General features: G+C 38.8%; 1 protein-coding gene across 6 annotated transcripts in view; it reads right to left on the bottom strand.

The window, feature by feature from the left end:
• GCC2 (GRIP and coiled-coil domain containing 2) overlaps positions 1–25,978 on the bottom strand; it is a 76,500-nt gene extending 50,522 nt beyond the window's left edge. For all 6 annotated transcript variants that reach the window (XR_004989636.2, XR_004989635.2, XM_036447974.2 and 3 more), the window contains exons 1-9: positions 25,846–25,978; positions 25,445–25,501; positions 24,505–24,589; positions 23,322–23,389; positions 17,320–17,424; positions 13,554–16,019; positions 13,061–13,133; positions 9,052–9,152; positions 8,858–8,956 (exon numbers count right to left, since the gene is read on the bottom strand). Coding sequence is in view for 4 of the 6 variants with exons in the window: in XM_036447974.2 (XP_036303867.1) it covers positions 8,858–8,956; positions 9,052–9,152; positions 13,061–13,133; positions 13,554–16,019; positions 17,320–17,424; positions 23,322–23,389; positions 24,505–24,589; positions 25,445–25,501; positions 25,846–25,851 (3,060 nt within the window). In the remaining 2 variants the exon portion in view is untranslated. The remainder of the gene's footprint in view (positions 1–8,857; positions 8,957–9,051; positions 9,153–13,060; positions 13,134–13,553; positions 16,020–17,319; positions 17,425–23,321; positions 23,390–24,504; positions 24,590–25,444; positions 25,502–25,845) is intronic.
• Positions 25,979–27,867: the final 1,889 nt, after the last annotated feature.

Raw genomic sequence — 27,867 nt, 5'->3', positions numbered from 1 at the left:
ACATCGGTCTGCGGACTGAAAGGTCCCGGGTTCGATTCCGGTCCAGGGCATGTACATTGGTTGCGGGCACATCCCTGGTAGGGGGTGTGCAGGAGGCAGCTGGTCTATCGGCGTTTCTAGCTCTCTATCTCCCTTCCTCTCTGTAAAAAATCAATAAAATATATTAAAAAAGAAAAAAAAGAAAAAGAAAAAAATGTATGTTCATAACAGCACAATTTACAATACCTAGGTATGAAAACAGCCCAAGTGCCTATCAGTAGATGAGTGGATAAAAAAGCTGTGGTACATTTATACCATGGAATACCATGCAGCAGTAAGATTAGGAACTCTTACTCTTTGAAACAGCATTGAGAGGCCTTAAGAATATTATGCTAAGTGAAATAAGTCAGTCAGAGAAAGACAAGTATCACATGATACTTCCTCACTCATATGTGGAATCTAATTAAAATAAACTGATGTACAGAGTGGATCCAGAGACATGGAAGCATGGATCAGAATGCAGAATCTCAGTGTACTGAAAAAGTTCAGTTGCTGAATGACTGGAATATAACCTGTGTGAGAGAATCTATTGCAAAACCCCACAGATATTGCTCCCATCAGTGAAAAACAAAAAATTCCTCCTGAACCACATATTTCTAAAATTTACCTCCATTATAATTTTATGAGACCACTGTCATATATGTGGTCTGTCATTGACCAAAATGTCATGTTGTGCATGACATCCATTCACTTACTGAAGGCCACCTTGGTTGCTTCCCAGTTTTGGCAATTATGAATACAGCTACTATAAACACCTGTGTATAAGTTTTTGTTTGGATATGTTTTCAAATCCTTTGGGTAAATACCAAGGAGCATAGTTGCTGAATCATATGGTAAGAGTATGTTTAGTTTTGTAAGCAAATGTCAAATTCCTTCCAAAGTGGCTACACCATTTGGCATTCCCATCAGCAATGAGTGAGTTCTGGTTGTTCCATGTACTTACCAGCATTTGGCAGTGTCATCTTTTCAGACTCTTGACCATTCTAACTGGTGTATAGTGGTATCTCATTGCTTTTAATTTGCATTTCCCTAATAATATATGATATGGAATATCTTTTCATGTTTATTTGCAATCCATATATCTTCTTAGTGAGGTATCTGTTAAGGTCTTCAGCTCATTTTAAAATCAGGTATTTTGTTTCTTCTTACTGTTGTTTTAATAGTTCATTGTATTGTTTGGATAATAATCCTTTATCAAATACGTATCATTTGCAAATATTTGCTTCTAGTCAGTGGCTTGTCTTCTCATTCTTTTGACACATTTTAATTAAGAATAGCTTGTTAATTACTTCATGAGTCATGCCTTTAGTGTTCTATCTAAAAAGCCATCACCATAACCAAGGTCATCTAGTTCTTTCCTATATTATATTCTAAGAATTTTATAGTTTTGTGTTTTATACTTGTTAATTTTTGTGAGGATTTAATATCGAGTTTCTTTTTTGTTGCATGTGGATGTCTTGTTCCAGCACCATTTGTGGAAGATTATCTTTGTTCCATTGCCAAAGATCTGGTTGATTGTATTTATATAGATCTGCTTCTGGGCTCTCTATTCTGTTCTATAGATCTGACCATTTTTCAGCCACAATCTTGATTACTGTTGCTTTAAAGTAGTAAGTCTTGAAGCCATAGGATGTTAATTCTCCCACTTTGATATACTTATGACCTGTAACATTTTCCTTCTCTCTAAAGAACTTCTAATATTTGCTGAAAGGCATGTCTACTAATTCCCACCAGTTTTACCTGATAAAGTCTTTATTTCTACTTCACTTTTTGTTTTTTTTAAAAAAAAAATATATATATTTTATTGATTTTTTTTTACAGAGAGGAAAGGAATGGGGTAGAGAGCTAGAAACATCGATGAGAAAGAATCATCCACCAGCTGCCTCCTGCACACCCCCCACCGGGAATGTGCCCACAACCAATGTACATGCCCTTGACCGGAATTGAACCTGGGACCTTTCAGTTTGCAGACTGATGCTCTATCCACTGAGCCAAACTGGTTTCGGCTCTACTTCACTTTTTGGAGGATAATTTTTCAGAGCACAGAAGTCTAGGTTAGTGTTGTTGTTTTTTTCTTTCAACACTTTCAGTATTTCATTCCATTCTCTTCTTTCTTTGTATGGTTTCTAATAAGGTGAACGTAATTCTTTTCTTTTTCCTTTCTTTCTTTTTTTAATATTTCTTTATTGATTTCAGAAAGGAAGGGAGAAGGAAAGAGAAAAACATCAATGATGAGAGAGAATCATTGTTCGGTTGCCTCCTGCATGATTCCCACTGGGGATTGAGCCTGCAATCCAGGCATGTGCCCTTGGCAAGAATCGAACCTGGAACCCTTGATTCGGCAGGCTGATGCTCTATCCACAGAGCCAACCCAGCTAGGGCTGAATGTAATTCTTATGGGTAAGGTGTGTTTCCTTACTTATATGCCTTTTATCCCCCCTAGAATTTATTTTTGATGTTTTAAAGTTTGAAATGATATGCTGAGGTTTAGATGATATGCTGGGATTGTGGTGGTAGTATTTATCATGCTTAATGTTCTCTGAGCTTCTGGATCTGTGATTTGGTATCTAACAACATTTCCAAGTTAAAAATTTTGGAAAATTCTCAATCATTACTGTATCAAATATTTGTTCTTTTATCTCTTTTTTCTCCTTATGACATCTCATTATACATATATTATACTTTTTTTGTAGTTGTCCCACAGGTCCTGAATATTCTACTCCTGTTTTCAATCTTTAGAAATCTCTTTTTTAAACAAATATATTGACAAACATAATCTGACTCTGTGGAAAATTAATAAATTAATATGTAAAAAAGCAAGTTCCTAATGGCTCATAAAAGATAAAGTCCATATTTAAATTTCAAGTGTATAAAAAATGCATTTGTGAGATATCTGTAATATATTAAAGACACTAATATCTTGTCATATTTTCATGTTAACTTCATATTTTCTTGAGTTAGGTATATTTTCTTTTGTAACTTCTTTCATTGCTTTTAAGTTTAGAAACTATTTCATATTCAGAAGTCAAATGATCAAATATTTTATTACAGGTTTTAAAACATTACTTTTATTTTGACAAAACTCTATAATCCATCCAGATTTTATTTTAGTGTGGAGAATGAATTAAAAGTTTACCTAGATTTTTCTGAAATAGTGTTCTAATTCCTTCTTCCTCAGTTTCTATGTTTTTAAGTCTCATTGGGGTAGTATAGCTTACTTGGTAAAAGAACAGATCTGGGAACCAGACTGCTTGAATCCAGTACAGGTTCTGCTATGTTACTTGCTCTGTGATCTTGAATCCCTTAACCTCTTTGTGCCTCAGATTTGTCACTTGTAAACTAGCGATGTTAGTAATACTGCTTGGGGTTGTATTTATTTTGATAATTAAGTGCTATAATATAGTGTGTAGAAAAGAGACTACACACTGTGTGTTGTTATGTACAAGTCTCTAGGTCTTCTGTTAAATTAATGCTTTATTTTTGCTTATCATTGTAGGTTTGTAATAAATTTTATTGTCTGCAAGATGTCACTTTTCATTTCTATATGTGCTAACTTGTCCAGATCGCCCCACCAAAAAGCCCTAGAGGGCTTCTGGCCAAGATGGTGACATAGGTAAACACAGTACTCACCTCTTCCCACGATCACCTCAAAAATACAAGTAATCTTCAAAATAACCATCATTCAGAAATGTCCTGAAATCTAGTTGGCTGGGTGTCCCACAACTAGGAAATTAAAGAAGCCATATTGAGACTGGTAGGAGGGGAGGAGTCATTGAACAGGCTGGTTCTACAACCTTGTGTGATGGTTTTTAATCAGATGGGATATCTTGGCTATGGAGGTACCCTTTGAGGAACAAGAAATATCAGACCCACACCAGATACCTCAGCCCAAGTTCCAGTGCCAGGAAAATAAGTCCCCATGAATTATGGCTGTAAAAACCAGCAGGCATAGTGGCTCAGTGAGATGGGGGCTGCTGGAGTCCCAGGCAGTTCTTAAAGGGCCAATGCACAGACTTACACAGGCTCACTTCCTCTGAGCTCTAATGCTGGAGCAGCACCTTGAAAGGATCAGGGGCATATGGAGAGGAAATAATTGGCATCAGGGTAGGAGCAGTTGGGGCAGCTTTCTCCCAGAAAAAAGTGCTGGCAGAGGTCATTTTCAAATACCCCAAACTGACAGGTAGGTACCATATCTGAGCCTCCATCAACCTGGCCCACACTGTTTGCCTTGCTCTGGTGATTCCCTGAGACCTTACCCCCACCCAACTAGCTAACTCATCCAAGCTGTTTCCAGTGGCTTTTCCATACAACTGGCCTCTCTTGCCTCATGCTTTGGAATTTCCAAAAATCTCTGACAAGCAGCAACTGGCATCAGCATGCCCTGTAGCTCTCAATAAGTGGCCCCAGGTTTGGCATTAGTGGCAGCCCTCTTTTGGTTCAGAGCTTGACCTCTCCTGGGCAACTCCAAGCCCAACACAAGTAGCAGCCATCTGTAGATCTCTCAGTAGCTTGTGCCACATGGCCCCAGGCAGGGTCCAGGCAGTGGCTGACTTTGCACCTCCGAATAGGCCCCAAACCAGTCCACCCGGTGGATAGCATCAGGCCAGGCCAGATTGCAACTCTACCACATCCACCAGTGATACACTCAAGGGGCAGACTAGGTGAGCACCAAAGCCCCACTGAAGCAAGTCCTGCTCCATAGGGTAGGCTCCTGTACAGCAGTTCTTCAGCTATAATCGCAGTTGGACCTCACAGCTAATTGGCCTGGAGGTCAATTCCTTTCAGAGATACCAACATCAAAGAATACTCAACTATAAAAGGACAGTGCACACAGCCCACACAGAGGTGCACCTGGAGCACCCAGCTGGGCCACTGGGTCCTTTGGGACAACTACTACACAAGGCCACTCTACCAAGTTTGCAAGACACAGCAGCTCTACTTAATACATAGAAACAAACGTAAGAAAGCAGAAAAAATGCAGAGACAAAGAAACATGTTGTAAAAGAGAGAACAGGAGAAACCTCCAGAAAAAGAATGAAATGAAATGGAAGCAAGCAAACTACCAGATGGAGTTCAAAACAATGGTCATAAGGATGCACAAAGAACTTAGTGAGAACTTCAAGGAACCTAATGAAAACTTCGACAGCATGAAGAAAGTCTTAAGAACTATAAAAAAGAACCAGTCAGAAATGAAGGATACACTACCTGAAATGAAGAATAATATACTGGCAATCAGCATTAGAGTAGTGGATGCCGAGAATCAAGTTAAGAAATTAGAATATAAGGAAGCAAAAAACAACCAATCAGAACAGCATAAAGAAAAAGAAATCCAAAAATATGAAGATAGTGTAAGGAGCCTCTGGTGTAACTTCAAGTATGCCAACATTCACATGATAAGGTCACGGAAAGGAGAAGAGAGGGAGCAAGAAATTGAAATTTGAAAAAATAATGACAGAAAACTTCCCTCACCTGGTGAAAGAAATAGACATACAAGTCTAGGAAGTGCAGAGAGCCCCAAACAAGATGAACCCAAAAAGGCCCACCCCAAAGACACATTATAATTAAAATGCCAAAGGTTAAAGACAAAGAGAGAATCTTAAAAGCAGCAAGAGAAAAGCAGCTAGTTATCTACAAGGGAGCTCCAATAAAACCTTCGCAGGCCAGAATGGAGTGGCAAGAAATATTCAAAGTGATTAAAACGAAGGACCTACAAGCAAGATTATTCTACTCAGCAAAGCTATCATTTAGAATTCAAGGTCAGATAAACAGCTTCTCAGAAAAGGAAAAGCTAAAGGCATTTACCAATATTAAATGAAATGTTAAATGACCTAAATATAAACAATAAAATAGCAATAAGTACATATCAACAACTAAATCTAAAAATCAAAATAAATGAACAAGCAGAACAGAAACTGATTCACAGATACTGGGAACATTTTTACAGTTGCCAGATGGAAGGGAGATGTGAGGGATGGTTGAGAAAGGTAAAGGGCTTTAGAAGTACAAATTAGTACTCATAGTCTTGGATGTAAAGTATAGCATAGGGAATACGGTCAATAATATTCTAATAACTATGCCCTAGCCATTTTGGCTCAGTAGATAGAGCATCAGCCCACCAACTGAAGGGTCCTGTGTTCAATTCCAGTCAGGGCAGATACCTTGGTTGTAGGTTCCCTGGCCCTGGTTGGGGTACGTGTAGGAGGCAACCAATCGATGTGTCTCTCTCACATTGATGTTTCTCTCTGTCTCTTCCTTTCCCTTCAACTCTCTCTAAAAATAATACAAAAATATTCTTGGGAAAGGATTACAGCAACAACAAAAATAAAAATAATATTCTAATAACTATGTATGGTGTCAGATGGTTACATTTTTTGGGTGAGCAGTCAGTAAGTTTTATAATGTGTAATCACTGACATGTACACCTGAAACTAATATTGTATGTCAACTATAATTGAAAAATACATAAAAACTTATTTTAGAAACCTATAATTTTAAGTAAAATTGTCTTAAAACTTGTAAATAAAACTAACATTTCAAATAATATTGAGTAATCCTATATATGTTTTTCAGCTTTCTTCATTAAGTTCTAAATTTTATTATTAAAGTTCTTCCCGAAATTTTATTTTAGACTAGTTTGGGTTTTTCCTCTTTTAATCAAATCCCACTTGATTATGGCCTACTCTCTTCTCCCTATCTACCTTTACTTTTCTATATAATATCCATTTTGTATTTTTGTTTGCTTGTCTGTTATTGCCATTGAAATGTAAGTCCTAACATAGCAATACCTTAGTCTATTTGGTGACTACCATCTCCCCAGTACTCAGCCCAGCTGTAAAAATATTTGCTGAAAGAATACATAAAGAAACATAATGGTATTTATCTTGCATTCAGTAATTTTGTACTCTTATTTTAAATTACTTTATTTATAAAATAGATTCTCATTTAGGTAGACAAGCATATTACCAAATAATAATGCTTTCATTTCCCTGTCAGACCTGTTGATTAAGCTTCAAATGGTTTATTCATGGGGGAACAACAATTCCTATATAATAAAAGTCTAATATGCTAAGTGTCCAGTCATCCATTCAACCAATCAAAGTGTAATAGGCTAATGATATTCTAAGGCTGCTTAACCAGTTGTTATAACGTGTGCTGACCACCAGGGTGCAGACGTTCTGACCAATAGGTTAGCTTACTGCTGGGGTCCAGCTAATCAGGACTGAGCGACATGGGCCAGATAAGCCCTGGAGCCCTCCCATGGTCCCTCCCCGGCTGGCCAACCTTCCACGTTCCTCCCCAGCCCCAATTGTGTATCAGTGGAGTCCCTTGGCCTGGCTTGCACCTTCCCACAATCTAAAACCCCTCGGGGGATGTTGGAGAGCCGGTTTCAGCTCGATCCCTCAGGCTAGGCCAAGGGACCCCACTGGTGCAGCAATTCATACACCGGACCTCTAGTCCTATATAATAAAAGCCCGGAAACTGAATGGCAGAATGATAAGAATGACCAGTTGCTATAACATGCACTGAGCATCAGGGGACAGACACTCAATACAGGAGCTGCCCCCTGGTGATCAATGCGCTCCCATGGTGGGAGAAGCTGCTCGGAGGGCAGGTCCACAGCTGCTCGGCTGACCAGGATGAGCAGCACTCCCACAGTGGACTGATACCCCAGGCCATGTACCTCACCGATGCACATCTCTAGTATTAAATAATTAGTGACCTGGAACACAGATCTGTGCACATTGAAAGGAAGTTAATTAGAAGGTGGCCAGAGGGGCAGGAATGGGGGAGACAGGCCAGACACGCCCTGGAGACAACCTCCCGCAGTACCTCCCAGACATTTGTGAAGTGAGCGGGTACCTTCTGGCAGGTGGGGTCCCTTGGCCTGGCCTGTGGGGATCAGGCTGAAACTCGCTCTCCAACATCCCCTGAGGGGTCCCGGAATGCAAGAGGGCACTCTGCAAAGTTGTTGTCGTAGTGGTGTGGAACGCAAACGCAAGTGTGCAATAAACCAGATTCAGGGCCCACAGTGTCACAACAACAACATAACCCATGGCTGAAGGTGAAATTGTATGGCCCTGTGAGAAATTGGGCTCCCTCCTTTCTGGTTTCGGGGTGTATCACCTGAGAACTACCACTGCCAAGTCAATGCAGCTCAGCAGCTCCTGCATTGAGTGTCTGCTCCCCGAGTGTCAGAAAGTCATAGCTACGGGTTGTAAGGTTGGACACTTAGCAAATTAGCCTTTTATATATATATCCTATCTAATAAAAGAGTAATAAAAGGGTAATATGTAAAGTATTACCCTTTTAAACTGTCACAAAGATGGCATTGCCCAGTCCTGTCAGCCCTACCTGAGTCCCCAGTCTCAGGGGGACAGCCGCTAAAAGTAAGCAGCATGAGTGGCCTGGAGGAATGCTTGCTTCATCACCATGGCGATGAGGCAAGCGTTCTGTGTCCAGCCGGGGATGGGCCTCTAGGCTGCGGAAACCCTCTGGGCAGCAGGCGCGGAGCAGCCAGGCTCCACAGAGAGATACTGTTGCACAGATACGTGTGCAGGGCTGCTAGAAGATAACAGTAATAATACCATCTTTCTTGTTACTAATTTTATTATAAAATCCCAAAACAGAATCTTAATTTTAAAATACAAGGCACTAATTAAAGCTTAGCTACTTAAAATCTTGACATTATGATACCACATTATAAAAAAAACAATTTACTAAAAACACAAAGTGGTTATATTATGGATAATTTTCTAGTATTATACATTTCTTAACTTAGAGATTACAAATAAACCTTGTTATTAAAATAACTTTTTACCTTATAGCTTTCTGCTCCTTGAATGAGATCTCTCATGGAAGTAGACAACTGATCCTTTTCTGATTGAAGAGATTTGAGTTCTTCCCTTAGAGTCTGGGCCTATTTTAAATATATAATAGAGAGCTTTTTATAAACAGAAAAGTTGATTTCCAAAATGTAAGGTTCTTGAATTTTGCATTTTTAAGTCACCTTACCTGTCTCCTGCTAGAATCTAGTTCTTTCTTTGCCTTCACAGCAACTAGTTTTATCTTATTTATTTTTTCCTCTTTCTCTCTGGATTCTTTCTTGAGGTATTCTAAAAACATAAAATGAATGGCTTATGTATGAACTCAAAAGGAAAAACCTTCAAATTTACTTATTTTAGCCCTAGGGAAAAAATATTAGTAACTATTTTTTTTTAAGTGAAATCTTAATTATTCATTATCTAAGTGAGGGAAACAATGTAAAAAATTTACATTTTTTTCAATCCTCCATAATAATCTACTTTTATTTTTTAGGCATTTCATAACTGTCTAGGGATTTGTTAGGACATCTTTAACCTTAAAAGATTTCCTGGAAATACCCATATGCCAAGATTTTAGGTTATAATTTTCAAACAAGAATCAAGCAGAAGAGAAGTTATATAGTTATTAAGGTATATAACCAGATGAAGTTATATAGTCATGCTTCCTAGGCATACTCCTCTTGTTGGTGGGTCTTATTCTTACAATTAAACCTGCAACGTGTTCTATGTATCCAGTCTTGACCTCACCTCTTAATTTCTTTTTAAATTTTTACTTACTTTATTTTATTTTATTGATTTCAGAGAGGAAGAGAGGGAGAGATAGAAACATCAATGATGAGAGAGAATCACTAATCTGCTGCCTCCTGCATGCCCCCTACTGGGGATTGAGTCTGCAACCTGGACATGTATCTTGACAGGAATCAAGCTGTGACCTCCTGTTCACAGGACAACACTCAATCCACTGAGCCACACCAGCCAGGGCATAATTTACTTTTTGATGGTATTACTGCTTAACTTCAGTTCTGTTCCTGCTTATTAATGTACTTGCACATGTCTTCAAATGCACTGTTCAAATATATCTGGCTGCTACAGATGAACCATCTGTGTGTGTGAAGCACAGGACAATTATTTCAATTCTGCATTTCATCCTATATCTTCTCACCTAGTCAGGTGTAACAATTCTTCTCCTTTATTGTACAGCATACCTCCTCAACTATCAGTGTTTCTCCAATTTATAAACATACAACAAGAAAAATACCAAGAGATTATGCTCAGGAATAAATAGTGAATGCAGTTAAAGAGGGTTGCAGTGAGGTCATGATAGGATAGATGAAACATTATACATACACAAAAAGGCAAACCACATTTTCCCTGTGGATACTGTCCCATCTCTTCTTTCTTTTATAGCAGAACTTATAAGAGTTGTTTATATATGCTCTGAAATTTCTCTTCCTCCATTGGTTTCGTTAACTCACTTTAATCAGGATCTGGCTTTGGCATATCATAGGAACGATTACTACCCTGTTTCCCCAAAAATAAGACAGTGTCTTATATTAATTTTTTCTCCCAAAGTTGCGCTTGGTCTTATTTTCAGGGGATGTTTTATCTTTCCATGCGCTATGTCTTATTTTCGGGGAAACACGGTACCAAGTTACCAATGACATCTAGGTTGCTTAACCCAATGGTTAGTGCTTAGTACTAATGTTACTTGGTCTATCATAGCATTCACATGGTTAAATATTTTTCCCTCTTGAAACATTTGAACTTCATTTGCCTTAGTTTCTTAGATATTTTACGTTCTGGGTTTTCCTACCTCCCCTCTTTCTTTCTCAACTTTCTTTGCTGTTTCTATCTTCCTGATTTTTAAATGATAGAGAACTATCTCTGGACTTCATCCTTTTTCAACACTCATTTGCTTAGTGATCTCATCTCATGACTTTTAATGCCAACTACTATGTAGATTATAAATTTTTATCTCTGATTAACTCTTTCTCAATTCTGGATCTGCATATTTACCAGTCTATTTGACATCTCCACTTGCATTGGTCTTTACACTTAATTTATTTAAAACAGCTCATGATCACCCTAACCTGACTTTCCCCAATCATACATTATAGAAAACTGGGAGTCATTTTAATCTCTTCCAGCTACCTTCTCCCATTCTCTCTGCCAATCTAAGTGAGCAGTAAAATGAGGAATTATGGGCACATTACATAACACTAAGTATTTGTTTGTCTTTATTATTTATATATTTTAAAATATATTTTTATTGATTTTAGAGAGGAAGGGAGAGGTTGCCTCCTGCATGCATCCTACTGGGGGTCGAACCTGCAACCTGGGCATGCGCCCTTGACTGGAATCAAACCTGGAACCCTTCAGTCCCCAGGCCAATGCTCTATCTTCTGAGCTAGTGCTGTTTCTTTTGTCTTTAAAAGAGCTATCCCATAATATTACTATGAGAAATAAAGACCCAATTCCTCTGCAGGTGGCACCAGTGCTTCTATGCTCAGACTCCTGCCTCCACAGGAACTTCTAGTATCTCCTGGATAGTATATATGTTAACATACAAGCTCTTGCTGTTTCCTCTTGCTAGCATACATTCCTTTTGTGAAAAATATTTCATTCTTCGAGACATAAGAAAAATAGTCTATACTGTGATGATTTTCCCTAACTTAAAAAAGGCGGTTACTTTTTGTACTGCCAACACTGTACCTTGTGCACACATCAACCTAATGTAATAACAGCCCCTTGTGCAGTGAGTTTTTTGAAGACATGACGTATATCTTTTTTTTTTTTTTATTGATTTTTTTTTGCTCCCCTCCCTCTCTCCCTCCCACACATCCCCTCCCTCCCCAGAGTTTTGTGTCCATTGGTTGTACTTATATGCATGTATAAAAGTCCTTCGGTTGATCTATTATCTCCCCCAGATCTTCCTCCCCTCCCCGCTGTAATTTGACAGTCTACTTGTTGATATACTGTCTCTATATCTATCTTTTGGTTCATCAGTTTATAATGCTCTTTATTATCCACAAATGAGTGAGGTCATGTGGTGTTTCTCTTTCATTGATTGGCTTATTTCACTCAGCATGATGTTCTCCAATTCCATCCAGGTTGCTGCAAATGATGAGAATTCCTTCTTTTTTATGGCAGCATAGTATTCCATTGTGTAGATGTACCATAGTTTTTGGATCCAATCATCTGCTGACGGACACCTAGGCTGTTTCCAAATTCTGGCTATTGTAGATTGTGCTGCTATGAACATAGGGGTGCATATATCCTTTCTGGTTGGTGTTTCTAGTTTCTTGGGATATATTCCTAGAAGTGGGATTACTGGGTCAAATGGGAGTTCCATTTTCAGTTTTTTGAGGAAACTCCACAGTTCTCCACAGTGGTTGCACCAGTCTGCATTCCCACCAGCAGTGCACGAGGGTTCCTTTTTCTCCGCAACCTCGCCAACACTTGTCGTTTGTTGATTTGTTGATGTTGGCCATTGTGACAGGTGTGAGATGGTACCGCATGACATGACGTATATCTTAATCACCTTTCTATTACTAGTGCCTAAGTAACTGGGCATTCAAATAGTTTGTTAAATAATTAAAAAATCCAAAACTATCATGGAACCATTTATAAGTGAAATCATATCAGTCCTTTATTTGGATTAAACAAAAAGTGAGTTTTGAAAGGGAAGGCAAACAGATGGCAGAGGGGCAAGAAATACCGTATTTTTCGGACCATAAGACGCTCCGGACCTTAAGACGCACCAGTTTTTAGAGAAGGGAAATGAAGAAAAAAAGATTCTGAAACAAATAGTGTCCTAAAATATTTTATGTGCATTAAAACCCAACATCACAGTCATAAACACATGTAATCAACCCTGTAAAGTAAACAGCAGCATTTAGAACCATTTTAGAGCCGGGCAAGCACACAGAGACCACACAGAGCCGGGCAAGTAAAAAAACTTTTTTTTTAAAGTATATGTGTAGGCTATATTTGGACCATAAGACGCAGGGACTTTCCCCCCCTACTTCTGGGGGGAAAAAAGTGCGTCTTATGGTCCGAAAAATACGGTAGGATATTAGGAAGAGACAGCTGCTTATTATGATTTAAAGACTTATTAATTGGCTTCTCTATTTCCCAACCTACTTTAACACTAAAGAGAATCTGTATAATTGTGGCAACATATGCAAAACTGTACTTACCTATTTTTTCTTCTAGTTCTTTTACTAAGGGAGGTTGATCATTTTCCACAGAAGGTGACTTCTCAAAGGAATCCTAGATTTTATAAGGAACACAAAAACAGAATCATTTTATTTCTAATGATGAACAGGCCATCATGTTAAATATATGAAAATCATTATTACAGAATCCATACAAAAAGAATTTGGTGAACAGGTAATATTGACCTTAAGAAAGGTAATATGTACATCACACAAGAATGAAATTCAAATTTTTTCATTCTTAGTGCTGTTGACTATAAAGTTAAACAATATCACTTAATCTTATGCAACATCATTTCTAAAATGATCTAAAACCAAAAAATTATCAGGAAAAAGAATGTATCTTTCAGAAATTTCCCATTTAAGCTTAAATGCCAAAAATTTAAATCCTGACTTTGAAGTGTAAAAAAGTTTGTTTTTTAGAGCTTACAATTAGAACTAAGCATTTAAATTGATAAAATTCAAATTAAAATACCTTTAATAATATCAACTCTGCTTTCAGATCTTGCAATTCAGATTCTTTTTGTTTTAGTGCTAGCCTTAGGTTTTCAAGTTCCTTTATAAAAGATTTTTCTTTTTCATTATTGATTTCAATGTTGCTACACAATTTTTGAGACATTTCTTCAACTTGAATTGAAAGATTCGGATTTTCAAGCCTTGTTTTTAATTTAGCATTTTTCATTTCTAAAAGATTAGACTGCAGGGCCTCTTTTTCTAATCTCGTTTCTTCTAACTCTTTCTTTAAGAGAACTTTCTCTTGTTCATAGTCTCTCAGTAAAGACCTAAGTTCCTCACATTGAACTATATTCTCCTCCTGAAGGCACTTAATATTTTTTTCTAACTCTACTACCTTTTTATCATATTGAAAGAGCAAGTTGTGTTTTTCCTCATTTGTTTTAGCTAAGGATTCACCTACAGCTTGTAGGATATTTGTAACATCTTGCTCTTCGTTTTCTTCTACTTCCAGCCCCATTTGTTTAAGAAAACCATACAACTGAGTTTTAACAAATAATTTCAGGATTTGCTCATTTTCAAACAGTTTATTTAAATTATCTCGCTCTTCAACTGTTAACTGAAGTTTCTTTTCTAATTCAGAAATGTGTTCCTTAAGAATAAAATATTCTTTCTTTTGAGAAAAGAAAGCTTCCAAATCTCTACTCAAATGATTCTTTTCTGAACTTAGCTTACTATTTTCCTCATAAAGAGACTTCACTTCAGATGACAATGCTTCCTGATTTTCAGAGAGAGTTTTCAATTGAATCATAAGCTTTTCTAGTTCTTGGTTACTTAGGTCTTTTTCTTTTAAAGTTTCTTCTAGTTCTCCTGTCAATTCATTTACCTTTTGTTCTAGTGCACTGTTATATTGGGTAGTTTGCTGAACTTTTTCCCTAAGTTCTAGATTTAACTTTTCTTCCCTTTCACATTTTATATGGAGATTACCCATCTCTTTATGAGAATTTTTAATTTTACTTCTTAAGCCATCTTTTTCTTCTGTAAGAGAACTTATCTTTGCTTCAAATTCTTGTAACATGGAATCTCTCTGACTGAGACTGACTAAATATGCATCATTCTTTTCTTGAAGATTTCTTACGGTTTTCTCTAGTTCTGGTACAAGTTCTTTTTGTGACAATAACTTTTCATTTTCTATTTGGAGATGATTCACAGTTTCAAGAAGGGCATCTTTTTCATTGAAAGCAGTTCTGAGCTTCTGCTGAAGTTCATTAACATCAGATGCTTGTTGTTGCTTCATTGATTCAAATTCTTGACTTATTTTTCCAGCAGATTCCCCTAGTTCTGCTTGTAAAATTTCCATAATCTCTCGCAAACTCTCATAATTTAATACTGCTTCTTGCTTTTCTTGCTGTAGGTTTTCACACTGCTCCTTAAGACACTGTATTTCAAACATTAAAGTTAATTTTTCTTTTTCTGAATCTGACAAAAATGACTCATGTAGTTCTGATATTTCTTTTTGATGTTGCTTCTGAAGACTCTGTATTTCTTTGTTATGCTGTTCTGTAATGTGGCAAAATTGTTTATTTGAATCTTCTAGCTCAGATTTTAATTTTTCGATTACACAGCCCTGTTCTTCTTTAACTAGTAATAATTCGTTGATTTTAAATTCTAAATCTTCCCGCTCATGAAAAAATTCATCCTTTATATGTTGGGCATCAATTTCAAGTTTTAATTTAAGATTATTCATATAAATTACCTCATCTTTTAAAATATTATGTTGAGACTGTAGTTCTTTTAAAGTATCTTCTAAGTGTTTGACTTTTTCATTTACTATTTGTTCTACAAAAGTATCTTTTAAGAGCAAAGAAGACATCTGATTTTCTTGGTTTGCATTTGAGGCTTTCCCTAAGTTTTCTAATTCACATTCATATTTCTCCTGAATGTTGTTCTCACTTGCCTCTTGTTTGACTAAGTTCTCCTTTAGCTGGTTAAAATTATTGGCTTCTGCTTCTTGTTCTTTAGCAGATGCTGCAATTTGGCACATCAATTCTTTCACCTCTTCTTGATGTGTAGCTTTCAACTGCGTAAGTTTTTCTTGCAAACTATTAATATCTTTTTGGTAATGCTGAGAATTAGCCTCAATGACTTTTTGAAGATGAGTAATTTCTTGTTCCTTTTCATTTGTGGCATCTTCTAATTGATTTTTCAGATATAAAATTTGCTCCTCAAAGGCTGCCCTAATTTTCTGAATCTCTTCTTGCAGATTTTTAACATTATCTTCAGAGTCACTCTGAAATTTAAGTTGTTCTGAAAACTCTAATTGTTTTTTTTTTGCTTCTTCCAATTCCATTAGCAATCTAGCTTTATCTTCACTATATTTACAATGTACTGCCATTAATTCACTTTTCAAATTTTCCATTTGCTTCATACAGTTCCTCTGTGACTGTTCAAACTCCTTGTGGATATCTTCCATCTTATTTTCAGAATCCTATTATAAAAATAAGCACATAAAAATTATTTTATTAGTCCCAGGCAGATAGCTCAGTTGGCTAGAGTGTCGTCCCAATATGACAAAGTTGTGGGTTTAATCACAGGTCAGGGCACATAAAAGAAACAATCGATGAATGCATAAATAAGTGGAATCACAAATCAATATTTTTTTCTCTCTCTCTTAAAAAAAATCAAGACATAAAAATTAAAAATAATTATTTAATTAAGACAAAAGAAACCCCTGTCCTCAAGAAAAGTATTAGTCACAGGCTAACTAGAAAGAACAGGAATTGAACAGAAAAGTACTTAGCGAAATAGGACACTGATATTTCAAGAATTCTACTTAGGGTCTGACTATCTTAAGTATGACAATATATATATCAATAGTGCTAATGCCATTCAGAGTAATAACTAGGAAATTTATTAATTTAATTTTCTTTTAAAAGGACAAATTATGTAAGTTGTATTACATCAAAAGGCTCCTGATTAGCCAAGTCCGGTTTGGCTCAGTGGATAGAGTGTTGGCCTGTGGACTGAGGGGTCCCAGGTTCGATTCCAGACAAGGGCATGTACGTTGGTTGCGGGGGCATCTCCAGTGGGGGGTGTGCAGGAGACAGCTGGTCGATGATTCTCTCTCATCGATGTTTCTAGCTCTCTATCCCTCTCTCTTCCTCTCTGTGAAAAATCAATAAAATATATTAAAAAAAAAAAAAAAAAAAAAAAGGCTCCTGTTTAGATTAATAAAAGACTTTTTGGAAAAATTTGCCCAGACCCAACAAGCAACTGCATATCCTAGAACTGAATATATACAAACTTTTTCATAAGATACTTTTTTACTGCATTTTTATTAACGAATGACATTAGCCTTAGACGGTTTGGTTCAGTGGATAGAGCATCAGCCTTCAGATTGAAGGGTCCCAGGTTCAATTCTGATCAATAGCACATGCCTGGGTTGCAGGCTAAAGTCCAGTAGGGAGTGTGCAGGAGGCAGCCAATCAATGATTCTTTCTCATCACTGATGTTTCTATCTCTCTCCCTCTCCCTTCTCTGAAATCAATAAAGAAAAAAAAGAAAAAGAAAAAGAATGACATTAGCAAGAAGGAAGTTTAAACAATACAACAAAGAAATGTTAGCTCCATCTCTTGTAGTTGAATGATTTCAGTTATTTTTCTTTTTAAATATCAATTTATTTTCTTGTTTGTAAACTGGTAAAATCAGATCAGAGGCTTTTTAAAATCTTAAGTCTAAAATTCATTACCACACTATATAAGTTAATAAAAAATTAAAATATTGCTTACCTCAACCTGTTGCTTCATTTTAATATTTTCCTTCTTCAGAGAAAAACACTGTTGCTCAGTCTCTGCTTTTTCCAGAAGAACAGCATCCAGATGTTCAGACAATGCCTGTTTGAAACAGGATTTGTTTGCCCAAAGTTAAATATAATGGATTGATCACATGCATAAATATAATGGATTGATCACAGACAGGAAAAGCACAGATATATATACGTGTGTGTGTGTGTGTGTGTGTGTGTATATTAATCCTTAATTTTAAAATCCTAGGTAAACATTCATCATCCATCATCCTTGAATTGCCTATCTCTGGACTTATATGAAACTAGAGGCCCAGTGCACGAAATTCATGCACGGAAGAGGGGGTCCCTCAGCCCAGCCTGCACTTTCTCCAATCCAGAATCCCTCTTGCAATCTGGAACCACTGGCTCCTAACTGCTCACTTGTCTACCTGCCTAATGGCTCTAACTGCTTTCCCCTGCTGGCCTGATCCCTCTAACTGCCTATCTGATATCCCTTCCTCTCAGTGCCCTTCAGACCCCCAGTAGAGGCGTGCTGAGAGCTCTCTGCCACAGCCCTGCCCCATCCTGATTGGTCGTTATGTGATGGTGTCCCAGCCAATTTGCATAGTCCTCTATTATTAGTATAGATAAAAAAAAAAACTTTGTTATTAAAACAAAAAGCACATATGTAGGAAGTTTAGACTTCTATATCAAGTTATAGCTGTTATTCAAACATGAGAGCAGAATAAGTTCATTTTTAATACATAAGATGACAAAAGTTTTCCTCCCATGCATCCACTCTTACAACATTATAGAAGGACATGCTATACCAAATGAGAAGGTTAACCAAGAAGGTGAAGACATGTGACCTAGCAAACAGGAGGGCCAACATAGGAAAGCAGTGTAAAAATTCACAGGATCATGGCAAGAGGCCAAGTCCAGGATAGCTGTGCAGCAATACTAAAAAAACAGCCAGATCAAATTAGTGCAGAAGGAGAGTACTAATTTGACCATTTGGAAAATAGAGGTCATTGTAAAAGACAGCTAAACTTTTACCAAAGCTTTACTTTCTGGGAATTGTGTGGTCAGGATAACATGGGTTAATTATTAAACTAACTAGAGGCCGTTGCACAAAGATTCATGCAACAGGCCTCCCTTCCTCTGGTTGCTGGCACTGGTTTTCCTCTGGCACCCAGGCCTTTCCTCTGGCTGCTACCTTCCACTTTTAGTCTGCTCTGGCCAGAGTGTTGCTTGTGTCGTTCCCTCTGCCCCCTGCCCTCCTCTGCATAGCAGGCATCCTGCCCTGCCCTGCTGCTCTGTGTCTGTGTATGCAAATCAACCTACCATCTTTGTTGGGGTAATTTGCATACTCAGTCCTGATTGGTGGGTGTTGCGGCAGTACGGTCAATTTTGCATATTTCTCTTTTAATAGTGTTGATAACCTAAAAGTTAATGTTTGCTAACTTAGAGAAATTTTCTAATCTCATCTCTAGAAACAGTTTTGACAGAATAGGAGAATACATTGATTGATGATAAGGAACAAATAAAGGGGAGATATTTAAGTATCCTGAAATGCAGTTGTATAGAAAGTATTTTAAGAGCTAAGAGTTAACTAATACATATTAGAAGAGAATCCTTATGGTTTTCAAATACAAAAGCCTTCTGGTGTGCATTCATATATGTGCATAAAACATTCCCACAAATACAACGATAGCTGGTTTGGCTTGGTGGACAGAGCATTGGCCGGTGGACTGAAGGGTCCCAGACTCTGGTCAAGGGCTCAATCCCCAGTAGGGGGAGTGCAGGAGACAGCCCATCAATGGTTCTCTCTTATCATTGATGTTTTTTTCTCTCTCCCTCTCTCTCAAAAAAAATATTTTAGAAATAATGATAATTAATAATTATCAAGTACTTATGTGACAGACCCAATTCTAAGTGCTGTACATTTATTTACTCATAATACTCAAAACAACCCTATGAAAAATAGGTATTATTAGCTCTAGTCTACAGTTGAAGGAACTGAGTCACAGAGAATGAAGAAACTTAGTCATGGTCAAACAGCTGATAAGTGGCAGAGTAGGCAGGGATCTGAAGATCTGACAGGCAGTCTGGTTCCAGAGTTGGCTTCCTTCATTGCCAGGGGCGACCCAAGCTTCCCGCCTGTCTGCCCTCACCGACTATGAAAGGAGGGACCTGCGAGCAGTGGCCACATATCTTGAGTGTGTGGGAGGCTCGGGTCACCCAGGCCAGCTGCTGAGGGGACTTCAAATGGCCTCAGCCCTTCACCCATGCTGGCCATTCCACCATCAGGGTGAGGGTCCCCGCTGGGGGGCGTAGCCAGCCTGAAAATGGCTTTCGGCCCTTTACCCAGGCTGGCCATGCCCCATGGGGTAAGGGTCCCCGCTGGGGGGCGTAGCCAGCCTGAAATCTGCTCCAGCTCTTCACCCAAGCCAGCACCGTTCACATTGGGGATCTCTACCCCAATGGGGGCATGGCTGGCCTAAAAACCATCACAGGCCCCTTGCCCTGAAGGGAACCCTCATCCTGATTCGAGACACCCTTCAGGGCAAACCAGCTGGCCCCCACCATGCACCAGACCTCTATCTATACTAATAAAAGGGTAATATGCTAATTAGACTGGGCGACATTCCAGGAGACCTTCTGGATGTTCTTCTGGACAAAACCATTGTGGTTGGGCCAAGGTAGAGGCAATTTGTCTTCTGGACAAAACCATTGTGGTTGGGCCAAGAGGGGAGGATAGTTGTGGGTGATCAGGCCAGGATGGAACAGCCATTGTGGTGAGCAGGTAGGCAAGGAGGGCAGGTGGGGGCGAGTACGCTGGCATGAGGGGGAAGTTGGAGGTGATCAGGCTGGTCGGTGGGGTAGTAGGGGGCGAGTAGACCAGCAGGCAGAGTCATTAGGGGCAATCAGGCAGGCAGGCAGGCAGGTGAGTGGTTAGGAGCTAGCAGTCCTGGATTGCGAGAGGGCTGTCCAATTGCTGGTTTAAGCCCGATCAAAGGGACTGTGCCTAAACGGGCAGTCTATTGGGTCTAGTAATAATTAATGTCGTTTTTAAACATTCGTTTAAAATCTTGCTTGGCATTGACTTGTATTGACATAACCTTCAAACACGTGGTATCTACAGAACGTGTGAAGTGCAATTAACAAGTTTTGCTTGAAAAAGTTTGTGTTTGGTTTGGTTTTTGTTGCAAAACTAGGGCTAAGAAGATGGCGGAAGAAGAGCATATTCGGCACTGCATGCTTTACGAGTTCCAATTAGGAAGAAAAGCAAGTGAGGCTGCAAAAAACATCTGTAGTGCTCTTGGTCAAGATGCAGTTAGCGCCAGAAAATGCCAGCGTTGGTTTGAGAAATTTCGCAAGGGAAATTTTTCGTTAGATGACAAGAGTGGTCGAGGCCGTGTGTCCAATTTTGATCAAGAAGCTCTTCAAGCTCTTTTGGTGCAAAATCCTCAAATTACCCAACAAGAGCTTGCGACAACTTTAAATTGTTCACAAAAAACAATTTCCAATCAATTGCGTGCACTTGGCAAAGTCCAAAAGTTTGGAAAATGGGTTCCTCATGAGTTGACAGACAACAACCATAATCAAAGAGTCACAATTTGCAGTTCGCTCCTCTCTCGTCAAAACCGTTTGCCGTTTTTAGAGCAAATTGTTACCAGAGATGAAGAATGGGTGCTGTATGTTAATTTGAAAAGGCAGCCTCAATGGTTGGACAAAAATGAGGCTCCGCAGCCCACGCCAAAATCTGACTTGCATGCGAAAAAAGTGATGTTGTGTGTTTGGTGGAATTTTAAAGGAATTCTTCATTATGAACTTTTACCATCTAACCAAACCATTACAAGTGCAGTGTACAGTGCACAACTGGAAAGGTTAGCCCAAGCTTTAAGAGAAAAAGAACCCGCGCTGATTAATTGGAAGGGCGTAATTCTTCACCACGATAACGCACGACTGCATACTGCAAGAATCAGTGCTGAAAAACTGCGCCAGTTGGAATGGGAAGTTCTCCCTCAACCTGCATATTCTCCTGATATTGCCCCTTCCGATTACCATTTGTTTCGTTCTTTGCAAAACTTTCTTCTTCGAAAAAAATTTAATAATGAAGAATGCCTCAAAAATGCATTGACCGAATTTTTTGCATCAAAATCACAAGAATTTTACAACAGAGGGATTAAAATGCTTCCTGAGCGTTGGGCACAAGTAGTAGAAAACAACGGCAACTATATTGTTGATTAAATTTTGTTGTATTGTTTAAATAAATTCGATTTAAAAAGTATTAGAAAACGACATTAATTATTACTAGACCTAATACCACCCCCCAAAGGGTCCCAGATTGGAGAGGGTACAGGCTGGGCTGAGGAACAACCCTCTCCCCTGTGCACAAATTATATTCATGAGGCCACTAGTCCTAATAAAAAGGGAATATGCTAATTGACCCTCACGCTGTCGCAAAGATGGTGGTGCCCACAGCAAATGAGGGAATATGCTAATTGACTGCCCCACCCTCAAAGATGGTGGCACCCAGTCCCCTCAGCCCTGTTGGGGCAGCAGGCATATGGCAAGGCCAGGCCACCTCAGCCACCCAGCTGCCCAGGGTCAGTCTGAGGCAAAGGTAAGCCTCCAATGGTGGCTGCCCAGCTGCTCAGGGTTACCCAAGGCTCAGGTAACCAGGGCCAGCTGAGGCTTGCACTGACAACAGTACAGCAGCAGAGGTGTGATAGGGTGTTGCCTTCCCCTGATTGCTGGGTCACCTCCCACCCCGGAGGGCTGCCAGACTGTGAGAGGAAACAGGCCAGGCTGACGGAATCCGCCCCTCCAATGCATGAATTTCACGCACTGGGTCTCTAGTGTTTAAATAAATCAGTTCATTATAAATCCAAATAGTATTTGTGCATGCCATTCACTACATACTATTTTAGCTGAGTAAAGAACAAAATTATTATATCGCATGATATACATAGGGATTTAAAAACTCCTGTAGTAACTTTCTAGAAGTCTTTCAATTGTTCACTGCTCACAAATTTAGAGCCATCTAATAAGAGTGTAAGATAACATATAATAAAAGAATAGATGGCAAAACTCAAATTACAAATATGGAAAAGCAAGAAAAAAATTATTGCACAGCTTTGAGAAGCGAAACTTTCAAAAAGTTAAGCCAAGTGGGGAAAGGAAAAAGTATTTAGTTATTAGTGTTAATGGCAGGTAATAAGCAACTCAGGTTCTTAAACAGAATAACAAGGTAAAAGTAACGTTCAGTGATCTGGTGATTGGATATAGCAGTAAAAAGAGATAGAGAGCCTAGTTATGGGGTTATTAAATTAAGTCACATATGACATGAAGCGCTTCACACAGAGCTATGGACAGGGAGAGAAGGAGGGTGAACTGCCGCCTTAGCTTGAAAAAAAAACTCTGGTAACTGACACACAGAGTTAGAGACAGGGGAGCTGAGGAATCTCTAATGTTAAAGGCCTGGAAGTGTGCTACCCCTGGTTGTCCAGAGAAGAGGAGAGTCATGTTGAAGAGTGGACTCGAGAAATGGGTAAAGATTTTCCCCCCAATAGCTAGAAATTCACCTGTGAGATACGGTTAGTAGTCAAGTCCAGGGATACATACCTATCTGTAAATTAAATGTATATATAAGTGATCAGCCCACAAACGTCATCAATGTCCTGGGCTTTCTGAGGAGGAGAGAAGCAGGACTGAGACTGAGGCAACAACCACTGTTACAGTCTGTTTGATGAAAAGGAGAGGGAATAATACTCATTTCAGAACAGAAGGGAGCCAGAGATCATTTAATCCTCTCTTTTTATAGTCAGACAGAGTGATTACAAACTTATCTAACGGCAGAGAGGAAGTGGAGAAACAGGGGCAGAAAGCTAGAGAGTGGTCCAGGAAGCTGACAGCCCTCACAGAAATATGAAGGTCATTAGACATTTCCTCTAAGTAAATAAATCAAAATAAAAGCAATATTCACAAATGTTTCATCACCTTAATAACTTCATGAGTTCCTCCAGCAACAGGTTTTGATTTGAGTTCTTCAATTTCTTTCTCTAATTCTAAACAAAAAAAAAAAAAAAAAAAAAAAAAAGATTCCAGTTCAGCAATGAAAAATAACTGGCTACAGGAATAAGTACTTTCTTTTAGAAAAAAATCACTATAAATTATAATACATTTAAGAAACAACAAATAATTTGAGAAAATATTAACTTCACCCATTATTACCTTTTATTTTCCTTTTTATTATGAAAAACTCCAAATATATAAAGAGAATAGTATGATTAATTATCCTATGCTCATCACCTTGATTTAGCAATTATTACATAGCCAATCTTGTTTCATTCTGACCTGCATTCACTTTCAACTTTCCATCAAATTTTGAAGCAAATCCTAAGCATTATGTTATTTCAGCTGAAAACAACTTCTTACTGTAGAATCTTAAAGCAACAACTAACCTCATATTAAACATAGATGTTAATCTATTTCATCCACTCATGTCTAGGTCTGGGGCCAGGAACGTCTTTCCAAATAAATTACTTTCTCACAAATTGATCAACTTTCCAAAACACAATGTGACCTTTCCTAACAGAAAATAAAATTTGGCTTTTAGGCTGGGCAGTTAACATTTGTTAAATCATTGAAAATTTAAGCACTAACCCACACATACTAAAAAAGGATACTAATTTCTTCATCCTTTTGGTATATAAAGAAAGGAAAACTAAATAAGGACTCAATCAACTTCAGCAAGTAAATATAATTCAAAATTTCAGAGTGGAAATTTTTTATTTACTTAAGCCTTGTTTTACTTCTTTGACTCACAACCTCGTATCTCTAACATTTCAACTGACTACTCTAGATGTACATTTTAATACATCTAGAAACATGCTTGATTCAGAAGAATATGTAATCTAAATTAAGTTTAAAAAGGTACTTAATTTAACAAATTGTTTTAAATATCTTCCTTTATTTTAATAATTCAAAGGAACTGCATTTTAGAGATGTAAGGTTAAAAAAATGAGAGGCAAATGGTTAGAATGCTAAATAACAGATTTCACTACACTGTCTAAGATTTTACTGGATTCACTAGTAAACAAAACAAACAAATGTACTATTAAAAACTAATTTTTAACTATGATTAAATAATATTTTTGTTAAGATAGTTTCAACCCAATACCTGTGCATCTTGAATTAGCTTTCTGTATTAGCATCATCTGTTTCTTGGCAAACTTGATAAGATCTTCCTTGGGCAATGTTTCCAGCTGAAAGATGTAGTGACATTACCAATTTGCTATAACTCATGTTTCTACTATATTGCAAAAGAAACATCACATCTCCCCAAAAATGAAAATCCTACTGTATGTCAACCAAATACTACATTTTTTAAAATGAGCAAATGCAACTTCAATTATTAGTTAAGCAACCACTAGGAAATGTAAAAATAGCACGTCTTACAGACATTGTCAGAGGTTAAGACACTTTCTAGGTTTTGATTTCTTTAAGCATAATTCTTATAGCAATAAGATGAATCATGCTGCAATACGGTTTTAGCTAAAACTCAGGGGAAATTACTTAACTTTAATCACTTAAATTACTTAACTTAAAATTACTCATCTGTAAAACTGGGGAACAATGGTAGTTATCTCATGGTTACCATTAATCTGAAATGAAGGTGTTTAGGCAAGTGCCTGAAACTTAGCATGCAAGTGATAAAACTGCTACCTGTGAGAATCATGAAGGATAAACGGGCAGTGAAAATTACACAATTGAACTCTATCTTCGCATCACAGGAGACGCCTACACAAGTCCCTTGACTCCTACCCCATGTCTGCTCTTTCCACCTCACTATGAGTCGTCATAAATTAGACTGCTTTGTTTATGTCTGAAATTTACATAATCTCTCAGCTGTGCTAACCAGGCGCAGGAAGTAAACAGAGTCAACTCTTTTCATACCAGTAAACTTGAAAAGGGAACAGATGGGTGACTGTGAAAACTAAAATTGAAAGCCTTAGGAGAAAGGCTATTTTAAATAACCCCTCCCCCACTCCCATGCCACAGTTTTTCAATTCATCAGCCTTCCACTCTCCAGGGAGCCACAAGGCAAGTATTCTCTTCACCTTCGATTTCCCGGCTCCAGACGGGGCTGGTGAAGCCACCCCGTGTTGGACAGGATCCTGCAAAACAATCAAACCCAGGTGGTCAGAACTGTTTTCCTAATCTGAACAGAACGCGGAACCTTGAGAGGTAAAACACCGTTCCGTGGGATCAGGTGGAAACCTTTACCGTGAGAAAGACCTGGGGAAGGAGGGTCTGCCACTGGGGCTGATGGTAGCAATCGTGCAGGAGCGGTTCTAATGGGCCCGGGGCCGCGAGGGCCGGCGCTTGGGGCGGTGGGGAAACTGCGGGAGGCTGCTGAGCCCTCTCCCGGGCCTCTCCCCGCGCCCAGCCCGGGCGGACGGCTCGCGAGAAGGCAGCGGGTCCCACCCAAGCGCGCGGCTCGGGGCTCCGGCCGCGTTACCTCCATGGCGGCTCGCCCACCGCGGCCCAGCAACCGCGCAGTCCCCGGCCCGCCGCTCCGGCGCCGACTGGAACTTGCGTCTGCGCCGGCCTCTGACGTGGCCGATGGCAGGTCAAAGGTGGCGCTCCTCCGGCTGCCCCACCCCACGCGTCTCCATGGCTGCGCCCCGGCCGCTTCCGCTTCCGCTCCCGCTGCTACGGGCCAAGCTGGATACCGACCCCGGGCCCCAGGGGGCCTCGCGGGGCTGCAGACCTTGGAGCAGCCCAGTCACAGCGATGAAGCTGGGGGCCGAATCTACTTGGTCAGTGAGTCGGTAAATTCCCTTTATTTAGTGTACGTGTCCAGTCAGTCAATTCCCTTTATTTAGTGATCCAGTTAGGATAGGGATTTACTGTTACTTGTGTGGAGGAAAAGGGGCCACAGGCTAACCTGATTAACTTAGGAAAGGCCTTGCAAACTCGGGAGACCTAAGTAACCACAAAGGATGGTCTGAATTAAAACCTTTTGTTAAAAGCAGTTTATGTCCTTGGCCAGGGTCTTACATGAAAAAGATCAACTTCATCTTTACGGAGGCTATATTCTTTTTGCATCTAACAAACTTGTGGAATGTCAAGGTAATTTGTAACTCCCCTTTTTAACAGATCCCTCAGGGCACAACAAATGGTGCCAGGACACTGACCACAAATTCCCTCATTGTAATTGTTATCTGTTAATTGTTGCCTGGTACCCACCTTTGTAAAAGAAGCTTGTATTTATCATTTTACTTTTTAGAAAAATACATTTTTGTTGATTTCAGAAGGTGAAGAGAAAGGGAGAGAAACATCAATGATGAGCGAGAATCATTAATTGGCTCCCTCCTGCATGCCCCCTAATTTGGATGGAGCTCGAAACTAGGGCATGGGTCCTGACCCGAATCGAAGCACAACCTGTTATGGAGTGAATGCAAGTAAATGACCACAGGAGTCCAGTCCAAATTATCAATAAAATTTAGGGAGCCTTTTAATAAACAGCCAGCTGACTGCTCTCTCTCCACGCAGCCCAGAGAGCAGCCCCAACCCTTTGTGTCTGACTATATTTATACCCATTCACTACCACCTGTTTTTGCAGAGCAAACAATTTAAAACAAAGTAGTTTTTCTTAGGTAAAGTCAACATGTCATTTATAGGATCCTGGCACCTGGTGGAGTAAGTAACTGCATCCCATTATCAGGAAAGTTGGTCTATTTTGTAAGGTTATTTTGTTCGTTGTAGCTGGAATTTATGGCCAAGTCAACTAGGAGAAAACATGCTCAAAAATTCCCACTCTCTAACAAACATCCTGGGACATAGTAAGTAGACACTCAAGCACTGAGCCACACTGGGCTTTTGCCTGTTTTTAAATAGGATTATTTGTATTCCTGGTGTTTAGTTTTATAAGTTCTTTATATATATTGGAGATGAACCCCTTGTCTAATGAATTATTGGCAAATATATTCTCCCATACAGTAATTTTATGGATGGTTTCTTTTGCTATGCAGAATTTTTTTTTTAACAGTTGCCAGTTTATTATTTATTAAATGTATTTTACTGATTTTTTTTTTTTTTTTTTTTTTCAGAGAAGAAAACATCGATAGGAGAGAAACATTAATTAACTACCTCCTGCATACCCCCTACTGGGCATATGCTCTTGACCTGAATTGAACCTGGAACCCTTCATTCTGCAGGCCTATGCTCTATCCACTAAGCCAAACCGGTCAGGGCTATGCAGAAGCTTTTTAATCTGATGTAGTTCCATTTGTTTATTTTTTTTCCCTGTGTTTCCCTTTCCCTTGGAGACACATTGGCAAAATATTGTTGTCAGATTTTACTGCCTGTGTTTTCTTCTAGGATTTTTAAATTTTCACAACTTATATTTAAGTCTTTTACCCATTTTGAGTTTATTCTTGTATAAGATGTAAATTGGTGGTTTAGTTGCATTTTTTTTTACATGATGCTGTCCAATTTTCCCAACACCATTTACTAAAGAGACTGTTTTTACTCCACT

Source organism: Pipistrellus kuhlii, unplaced genomic scaffold, assembly GCF_014108245.1.
Source record: "Pipistrellus kuhlii isolate mPipKuh1 unplaced genomic scaffold, mPipKuh1.p scaffold_m20_p_2, whole genome shotgun sequence".
NCBI classification, from domain to species: domain Eukaryota; kingdom Metazoa; phylum Chordata; class Mammalia; order Chiroptera; family Vespertilionidae; genus Pipistrellus; species Pipistrellus kuhlii.
Note: the sequence above shows the minus strand (reverse complement) of the source record. Positions and strands in the feature narration are given on the sequence as shown.